Here is a 10,295-nt window from a genome sequence, read left to right as displayed (position 1 = left end):
GCCAGACGACAGACGCACCAGCTCCGTCCGATTCGGGCTTCACTGACTTCTGGCTTGAAGTTGAAATTGAAATTGAATTGCGATTGATATTGATTGGCTGCGTGCTTGAGCGACAACTCGGCCAAATCATGTGCAACCAGGCAGGGATTTCCCCAGCCAGCCACTCTCGGCAACGTCTTGTAACTTTCGCTTATTGTTATTTTTCTCTCAACAATGCCAAAAATACAAATACACGTCTATGATGTATATATTCCCACACACACACTAAGCCTGAGCTGGGCTCCTTCTCCAGGCTTTAGTTTCCATTTCCAGCTTGAAATCGAATTTTGAGTCCCTCAGCTGAAAGCAGCAGTCTGTTGCGCCAGGATATTCGACTATAAGTTGTGTATTGTTTAGTCAAGTGCAGCTGCTCGTGCAGCTTGTTTATGTCCTGTGCAAATAGGGTTCCGGAAAGAGCTACGAGTGGGCCATTTAAAGTGGAAGTTACAAGCTAGTTTTTCACAATTTAAAATATGAAAAATGAACAGTCCGGAAAGGAAGTCCTAATAAGCTTTGTGTGCAGAAATATCCTACGGTGGTTTATCGTTCAGTCATATAAAAATACATATAGATGAAATAACTCATAAATTATGTTTCTTTTGTAAAAATATTTACAAACTCAAGCGGATTACTTAATTGCCCCCGAGCCTCAAAAGTTTCAAGGACCTTGGCTAAAGTTTACATTAATTAAACGGAATGAATCAAACTAGTTACACTGTGGCACGTTGCCTGCGGAAGCAATCAAACAAACGCAGTAACAAGAACTCCATTAGGATGCATACAAAAGCACTCCAGGGCATCGGAGAACCACAGACGGTGGCCGGGTGGTGCCAAACAGGTGCCATCCGTGGCTGAGGCTAAAGATGAGGACGAGGAGCAGCACTTGCTGCCACAATAAGAGTACACAAAGTGGTAAATGCAGGAGGCAAGCCAACAATGGTAGTTCCTGACATTGCCTAGCACCGGCAATGCCATGGCGGAAATCCTGCCATGGCGACACTAAAAATATTTTCTACCAAATTTACAATATGAAGTGGCTTGCCAGAGCTCCTGCCAAAGGTGCTTGCCTCTATATCTATAAAATATAGTTTAGTTAGTATGTGACGCATAAACAAGCACACAACACACAGATACACGGATACATATTGAGAATGTTGCACTTCATTGCGTTGACAGAAACAAACTTAGTCCAGAGTGAAAAGCACAGATGGAGCTGCAGCCAGGATCCCGAATATACTGCCTCGGCTCCTTCTCCTTCGCATCCTGGCGGTCCTCTTCGAACTCCAGCTGTTGCTGCCAATGCTGAGTGCATTTTGAACATAATTTTCAATTTTCATGCATGTTTTTCCATTTGCCGGAGGAGTGCGAAATTGTTTCTCTGTTGCTGCTCTACACGTGACAGTTTTTGATTTGCTTAATGGTCGCAACGGGGCGGAAGCTGGTCCGAGTAAATGGAAATTTTATTCAGATAGCTCTTAGTTTAAAAACTGTTGGGCAGGATTAAAGCACCATTGGCAGCAGATTTCAGACATAAAAGTGGTTCTATTTTCAGACCATTTTCAATAGGTAGAATATTTGGAATACTTACCATCTTTAAACTTTAATATTTTCCACTATAACTATTTAATTCAATTTTGCTTCCCATAAACGGTTTCATCCGATAATGGCCATGTGCATTTAATTGGCGTTTATTGGCAAAATATTTGTGTAATTTTGTTAATTCAATTTCTCTTAATGGTTTAAGTGCCAGGATTGGCTGTTTCAGGTTGAAAATCATAACATTTTATATGCGCTTTGAAACAAAGGATAAAGCTGTTTAAAATTGAAATCCACATAGTCACACGCTGGTCCTTTGGTGAAAGTTGTAGTCCAAAAACAACACAACAATGGACCTCTTTCCTGCTTCCCGGCTTTCACTATAGAACGACTTCGTTCCGCAGGCAGCATAATTAATTGCGGTAATTAGTGTGTTGGCAACAAACAGCAAACACACGAAAAACATTCAACAACAGCAGCGGCAGCAACAAGAACCAGGCAGTACCCGCAAGTGTAACAGCCAGAAAAGTGGGTGGAAAATGTGCCAGGAAAGTGCACAGGGAAAAGAAGTTTAAATGCTTATTAGTTTATTAGAATTACGAAAATAGTATATGATTTAGAGTACTTAAATGAATAATTACATTATACATAATTTTTCCATTTAAAATGGAAATGCACAAATACTATTTTAGTCGTTTAGTTTTAAAACTTGTTCTCTGTGTAGCATTCGCATTTACTTTATAGAAGATTTGTGGGCCCGATTCTGGCATATTAGTTAGTTTGTGGAGCAAGTTTTATTTACGACTCCATCTGGGAGACTGAAAAGTGGGCGGCATATGCCGCAACGCGATGACTGCTGACTCCTGACTCCTGAAAGGCCCTGGGCGTTAATTTAGCTGGGCCGACCCGCCATTTCTGTGGCATCATTAGAAAGAGTAAAATGATTTTTATTGCTAAGCAAAGAGAGGAGGCAGAGACAAATACGTCAGACTGAATCACGGTAGCTAATAAGGAGGGCTTGGCCAGAGCCAGAGCAAAAACGAGTGCCAAGGATTTGGCCTAAGGGACTGTTGCTTCAGCTTGTCGGGATAAGAAGACCCGGACTCTGGTTTCCTTTCTCCATTCTCGGAACTAAAACAAGCTCTCGAACTCTGAGACTTCTTGCTGTTCACTTTAATTGGTCACTTGGCGCGCACAGAAGAACAATTTAATTTTCGCCATTTTCTTATTATCTCGATTTTACACTCCCAGCGCTTTTTGAAAGTCTTCTTCGGACGGCAGCCCGTTTATGTAATTAAGCGTAGCATACTTTTCTGCTCTGGGGCCAAGGGGCCATGAGACTAGGGGGCGTTGCAGCGTCTGTTGTGTGTTATTACCACCACAGTCATTAAATATTTTGTACGTAATTAAAAAATTACAATTTAATGCTTTGCGCTCATTTATTGACAAGGGGCACACGGCGGTAGTGTGTGCAAAACACGTATCCGCCTTGTGGCCAAGCGGAAAATCGAGAAAAATCATGGCAGGAAGTGCGGTACATACGAGGGGCACACTACGAGGTGCAGATGGAACTCTTAATGGCGGAAGTCAGCCTGATTATAAACGTGTTAAGTGTGTATTTATGGCTACGTAAATTCTGTTAAATCTCTCAATTACAATTGGTTGTAAATTTTAATTACAAATGGAAACGAAAGATCCTGTTCATGATGGCATTTCAATGAAACTAGGAAAGCTCTTACTTTTCCAAAGGCTAATTTTTGAAGTAACTCAAAAGAGTAATCCAGATGTTAAAGCCTTTACACACAAAAATCCTTTTGCTGTCAAAAAAATACTCTTCAAATTTTATGCTTGGTGCAATGTAAACTGTGGAAAACTCTGAATTCCGAAATGCTATCGATAAGCCGAAAAAAAAATGTGTCTACCGACATGGAAATTGCATTGACCGAATGGACTCCAAGAGGCTTTCGATGGCGGTCGAAGCAAATAAACTGGGGCCAATCGGCGAGTTCCTCTAAAAGCCCATTCGAAATCGGGTTGAAAAACTTGATGCCATTTTTTCTGCAGTTTTGTGTTTCAGCTGTCGGTTGACTTAAAGCGTTGACATTCGGACCTGCAGGGAAAATTCAACAGTGGAAAAGCGAGACAAGCTTAAATAATTTTCTGCATAAAATTACAGAGCGGGCATATTGTTTGAACCTTTTCTATTTGCCCAATGTCTATCGTAAATGTTCATTGTCCTCATTGTGTTGCAGAGAGCGAATATCAATGACGATGTCGAGGCTGATGAGCAGCATTCAGTGCTATGCGTGTAGGCTGAAATATATATATAAATCGCTGCAGAGCAATAAAAGTCACCCAGCACAATATGGTGTCCATGGCCGCAGACGTAGTCGCATCCGCATCTGCATCCAAAATCCGACATTTGGCATTCATCTGATTTATGCGGCTGTCACCAGAGCGGACCCCTACTCCCTATTTGGCCACAGGTCGCATATGCGGGCCAACCGATGACATGGCTGATTGACAAACCGCTGTTTGCCAAAATGAACAGAATGACATGCGGTCGACTGGCCGGGCAAAATCCAAATGTTCACATTAGGCATCGCGTCACAAATCAAAAATGGCCTTTGTTTGACGAACACGTCAAAGGTAAAGTAAGCACTCAATATTGATGCTGGGTATGATTGCATTTCAGGTAGTACACATGATGGTAGTTCGAAGCCAAAAAATTAGGAGGAATGGTTTAGAAATTAGTAGGACGTATCAAAATAGGATAATTTGTTATAATTTTTAAAAGGGATTCTATAACGATTGTTCTTAAAATATTGCAAAATTATTCTTTTTTAAGACATTTCTTAATAACATGACGATAAGTCTGCGATATTACCGTCATCCGAGAGGAAGCTTGTTGTGCTGCACAATGTATCGTCCCTATCGGATATGGCTAAGTCGGCTCTTGAATTCGGCCTAATATGCAAATGTCCTGATGAACAGTTCTCGATTTTACCCTCATACCCAGTCAAGTACACATACTTCATTCGATCGAGAGGGATTCCTAGTACCCTAGCCACAAAACCCTTTCCTTCCATGTTTTTTTTTTCGTCGGGAATATCGCAGCCACCGCACTGCCGTTCCGGGTGATGAAACTCAAAGGTGACGCCCATGGGTGCGTTTTTCGGTGGGAGGGTATTCCGAACGTCGACCACACAAAAGGTGAGAATCTTTTGGAAAACACCCAGCTTTCGGGCCTCCTCAATACCACAATCGGTTACCAGAAAACAGCCCAAGGAGCATCCTGTCCGCATGTCCCGTATGTTCACATGGTAGATATTGTCTGCTCGCAAATAGATTGACATAACCACGTCTGAGAGGCATCGACTTCCTATTGCCTCGGCCAACTCGCATCGAAAACTTTTCATCACCGGCAAGCTCAGGCCCCGACAGAACTCGCAGGTGCTCGAGGGCTTCCTCACCAGCGTTGGGCAGCAGCACTCCTTTTTGTCGGCAAGCGATGTGTTTAGGGTGTGAATTTTTCCATTGAGGCAGTCGATCAGTTGGCGAATCTCGCAGAGGTCCTGATTCTGTACCACATCGAATTTCTGTTTCAGGTCGCACAGCTGCAGGGATAAATCCGATATGGCCGGCATGTTGGCCTTTAGGCAGTCCAACTGATGGCGGATATCGCCCAACTGCTGGCACTGCAGTTCTTCAAATTTTAGTTTTAGTTCGCATAGTTCCCTGGACATTTCGCTCATTGTACAAGGGCAAGTGGTACAGGACGGTGGAGGGCAACACGGCTTTGACGGACAACAAGGCGGCGGCGGACAACAGGGCGGCGGCGAACAGCTACGCTGTGGCTTACAGCAAGCTAGTGCCGAACAGCAAGGCGATGGCTTACAGCACTTCGAATCCTTGGATGAAGAACGATCCTTTTTTTCCTTCTTTACCTTTTTTTCCTTCTTTTCCTTTTTTTCCTTTTTCTTTTTATCCTTTTTCGAAGACTTACATTCTTTTATTGACGGCTGAGACTTGCTCGAAGATCTGCTCTCTGGCCCCGAGGGAACCACAATTTGAGGTCTTGCACAGGAACAGCATTGTACAGAATTTTTGGACTTTACGCAATCCTTCTTTGGGGATCCTTTCGAAAACGGTATACATAAAAAAGGAGAACAAGAAGTGGAAGGATTAAAAACCGGGCTGGGTACACAATCCTCCTTCTTGCGAAGGGGAGGATAAAGAAAGGGAATTTCATCGGCCAGCGGCTTTTTAAAGGACACACAGCATTTGCGCTCTCCGGAATCGCAGCACGGAGGTTTAGCAAAGCAAGGTTCAGCTTTTGGGCAACAAAGTGGTTCCGGCTGACAGCAAAGCGGGCTCTTCTTCTCGCACTCGCAACAGTTGCAGGGCTTAGATGTTTTTTTGCAGCACATTGAGTCCTGACCTCCACAACTTCTACTGGGAAACCTGCGTTCTATAGACTCTTGCAGGCGCACCAATGTTTTCAAGTATCTCTGATATGCTCTATCGGAATCTGATATATTACATGATATATAAAATATTTTATAAATCTATGAATAACCAAGTCAACGCCATTAATACGGTTACCTTTCATTGTAGAAAATAAGTCTCTTAGGAGGGTAAAATATTTGAAGCCTTTTAAATTATCTTTTTTAGTTTTAGATTTTTTTTTTTGATTTTATTTTATTTCACAAAAAATTTAGCTCTCCGATTCAGAAAATAAACAATTTTTACTAAGCCAACTAAAACGGCTTTGAAACCACTTTAATAATGTACAGACTTGACATCACCACGTTAGTCCACAAATGTTAAAAAATAAACATAATCCATTTTAATATACACATTTATTCTTATTTTGTTTCATATTTGTTATATTTGGCACACGAAAACCACACAATATTTGATCTTTGGCTATTTTATTCCCTAAAAAATATGAAATATATTATTTTATGTTCAATATTTCTCTCAAATGTGATTTTGTGGTCGAATTGGATGCCCAGTTGTATGTTTAAATGTTATTGTTTATTTTAAGCCCTGGAATATACACACGAATATTTTTTGATTCTGTTTGTGGTTCATTAAAAGGATTACATGTAAAGTTTCAAATGCTGTAGTTAAGCTCTTAATATCTTTGTTTATTGCTTGGTTGACTTTTTTTCGATTTAAATGGCAAGTTAGGTAATTTATTTGAATCTTTAAGAGTATTTTTTATGGAAATGTCTTTATAATAATGACTCATTATAGTTTCGTTTGAAGAGTGAGTGTTAGTATATTTTGTATTGCATAAATAGTTTTTATACCCTTGCAGAGGGTATTATAATTTTGGTCAAAAGTGTGCAACGCAGTGAAGGAGACATCTCCGACCCTATAAAGTATATATATTCTTGATCAGGATCACCTCCTGAGTCGATATAAGCATGTCCGTCTGTCCGTCTGTCTGTCTGTCCGTCTGTCCGTCTGTCCGTCTGTCTGTCTGTCGGTTTCTACGCAAACTAGTCTCTCAGTTTTAGAGCTATCGAGTTGAAACTTTGCACACATCCTTCTTTTCCTTGCAGGTAGTACATAAGTCGGAACGGCCGGGATCGGTCGACTATATCCTATAGCTGCCATATAACTGATTGATCGGAAATGCCATAACTTCGTTGTTTTTTAAGATAGAGGGTTGGGACTTTCCACACATGTTATATTTGACCAACATATATTATGTACAAAATTTCATAAGGATCGGCCAACTATATCCTATAGCTGTCATACAACGATCGGAATTGGCATAACTTTGGTGTTTTTTAAGTTAGAAAGATGGGACTTGGTACAGATTCTATTTCGGACAAAATAATCTGATTTGCAAAATTTCATAAGGATCGGCCGACTATATACGATCTTCTATATATGTAATAATATAAGATGCGTGGCGCCACCTAGCGGACTGCGACTGAACTGCAAGGGTATATCAACTTCGGCTCCGCCCGAAGTTAGCTTTCCTTTCTTGTTATATTTTATTTTGGCAACATTGTGATTTTAGGCAACAAAACTTCATTTATATCCAAAGCTCATGCTTAGCTAGAAATGGTTTAAATTCAGTTTAATTATTTTACTAAAGTTTTCTTTGGGAAGAAGGTAGAGAAAGCGGACTTTTTACTGTTCCCTCAATGAACCAAGTCCTGAAATCATTTGTTCTTATGTCGAGCCACTTTATTTAACTGCTATGAGGATTTTCATTATATATATAAATATTTCTATACGCCGTTAAAATAAAATCTCGTCTCCCAGTCGAAATTCAAACATTTAAAGCTAAAATTAACACATCTAAGCTTAGTTTTAACTTCTTTTAAGGGTTAAAGTTACATCCAAGGAATGAACATAGGTGTTAAATCAAAATCCTTATACCAAGCAAATCAGACACGGCTTAAAGCTATACAAAGCACATGGGGTTGAGGGTCTGCCACTATGTAATATCCTCCTGCAAATTCAGATTCATCCAAAGGACACCCTTAGCATGGAGCCGAAGGTCAGCATCAGACCCAGGAGCAGGGCAGTGGGGTGGAGAATAGCCGAGGCAGATCGCGGCTCCAAGGACAGGGTCTTGTACTTCTCCACCTTGGTGAAGTCACTGAATCCGGCCAGATTTCTTGAAGCTGCCCTCATCAGGTAGACGGTGTCCGGTTCCAGATTCGTTATAAGGAAAGTTGCCCCTGCAAGCATAAATTTAAGATATAGTTGTCAGGCGAGAATTTAAAGACTTACCCTCTTCGAATGGAAAATCTTTGCGCTTTGCATTGGTCCACTTGCCGGCGTCGGACTTGAACTCCAATTCGGACATGTACTCGATGCGGAAGCCGTTGACCTCCATGGGTCCTCGCACCTCCTGTCCCCGCGGTGCACTCACGTCCACGTCAAAGGTGTTTGAGTTGAAGCCACGCAGCTGGAATGTGATCGGCGAGGGCGGCTTTTCGCCCTGTTCCAGTCGCTTAGTACGCTCGATGCTGCCCAGGTGATTGGCGGCTCTGCACCTGTAGTTGTCAAAGACACTGGCGTTCACTACGTGGACGGTCAGACGGGACCAGTAGCTGTCTGTTTCGATAGTGTAGAGCTTCTCGTTGCTGTGCAGGCGCTTTTGTTTCCGATGCCAGGTGAAGGTGGCGGGTGGCTCGGCCTGGGCCTCGCACATTATTGAGGCGGTGCCATTGATGTAGGCGTACTGCAGGCTCACGAACTGTTTGTGCGTCCAGAAGGGTTTGTCTACAAAATACATAAAAAAAATGAATTAGTAAAAGGTATAAAAACTGCGTATCTACGATGGAAAAATAATGTTTTCCCAATCAATCGATATTGCAATGATTTTGCATCTTCCAGGTGTCGGGTTTAAAAATGTGCATCGTGGAAATGGAAAAACCATGTACGTTAACCATAAATCAGAGCTTGGCCAGGTTAAGCCATTAGCTGCCATGTGTGCCACGCCCACTAGCCACACGTCAGCCCGCATCAGGACTCATCAAATGCGGCTCACATGCGAACGTAATGCCAACGGTCCCTGTTCAAAAACTATTTACCGTCCAGTGCGCAGCATACTAAGCGCCAAACACGAATTTTAGAACCATCATTGGAAAAAAGGCAAATTGTAACTCAAGTAATTTTAGGTGTCCCTTCGAAAATGGCACAGTGGGCTAAGACCATACATTTTTGCGATTCTTAGCTTACAAAATGGGATCTAGACTGCCTTCAAACTAAGCTTTTATTTAAAATAGATCTTTCCAATATGAGTTAGTTATTTTCTAAAAGTCTTGGCTCTGGAAAACTAGGAATAATTTATAAATTCAATTTCAATTTATGACTTGGACACAAAGTCTATAAACTTAAATAAATAATTAAAGCCTTTTTTAAATTACTTTCCAAACAAATAGTACAGAGAACAGTGTATGTTTGTAACTCGTAAATCACACTCACGTTCGATTTTCATCAAAACGGTTCGCTCCTGCATATCAGAAGCAATCGAGTTGACTTGGTATGCCCGGCACGCGTACTCGCCGGTGTCACTCTGTGTTACCTTGTTGATGAGCAAACCATCGGCCAGGATTCGGAACTTGGAGCCATCTGCCGCTGCACATGAAACGGAAAAAAGAGCAATGGTGAGAGAGCAATGGTTCGAGTTTCCGTAATGGCAGCCGGTTCGGGTAAAATGCAAAGCTCATTATCGGCACTGGGCATGAGCTTACCATGCCCATGGCCCCGGCATCACCACAATCACTCACCTTCCGCACTGATGGGCTGTCCGTTGAAATGCCAGGTGACATTCGGTTGGGGCTCGCCCTTCACTTCGCACAGGATGGTGGCCTTGTCGCCCTCCTTAACGGTCATCACGGTGGCATTTTCCGTGAACGTAATTTTCTCTGTGCGTTCCGGGACAAGAAGGAAAACAATGCAATATTAATGATTCACCTCCGACCCATGGCGATTCCAGCACTTACGATATACAATCAAATCGAAGGATTTACTATGCAGACCGCCCTCGGCAGCTTCGCAGGTCCAATTGCCCTTGTCGGCCAGTAGGATGTGGGCGAAAACGATTTTTAATTGTTCTAAACGCGACCAGGTTGGCGGTGCAGCCGGTGGAGCAGGTGGAACATAAACAAGCGGACACGACAATGGAAAAAAAAACAAAATTGAAAATGGGAAATTGAGTTGAGAATACTGAGAAAAGGGCT

General features: G+C 42.1%; 2 protein-coding genes across 2 annotated transcripts in view; both read right to left on the bottom strand.

Moving 5' to 3' along the window:
- Window positions 1-4,325: 4,325 nt before the first annotated feature.
- LOC6506531 (keratin-associated protein 10-4) lies at window positions 4,326-7,994 on the bottom strand. The gene is made up of 2 exons (XM_001965159.4): window positions 6,181-7,994; window positions 4,326-6,106 (listed from the first exon to the last, which is right to left on the bottom strand). Exons 1-2 carry the CDS (start codon window positions 6,185-6,187, stop codon window positions 4,431-4,433), a joined length of 1,683 nt encoding a protein of 560 aa, XP_001965195.2. The 5' UTR covers window positions 6,188-7,994; the 3' UTR covers window positions 4,326-4,430.
- Window positions 7,764-10,295, bottom strand: part of LOC6506520 (igLON family member 5) — a 56,110-nt gene continuing 53,578 nt past the window's right edge. The window contains exons 3-7 of the mRNA XM_001965157.4: window positions 10,059-10,169; window positions 9,843-9,980; window positions 9,538-9,690; window positions 8,338-8,832; window positions 7,764-8,285 (exon numbers count right to left, since the gene is read on the bottom strand). Coding sequence (XP_001965193.1) covers window positions 8,068-8,285; window positions 8,338-8,832; window positions 9,538-9,690; window positions 9,843-9,980; window positions 10,059-10,169 — 1,115 coding nt within the window. The 3' untranslated portion in view covers window positions 7,764-8,067. The remainder of the gene's footprint in view (window positions 8,286-8,337; window positions 8,833-9,537; window positions 9,691-9,842; window positions 9,981-10,058; window positions 10,170-10,295) is intronic.

Source organism: Drosophila ananassae, chromosome 3R, assembly GCF_017639315.1.
Source record: "Drosophila ananassae strain 14024-0371.13 chromosome 3R, ASM1763931v2, whole genome shotgun sequence".
NCBI lineage: Eukaryota > Metazoa > Arthropoda > Insecta > Diptera > Drosophilidae > Drosophila > Drosophila ananassae.
This window is presented reverse-complemented; position numbering and strand designations above follow the sequence as displayed.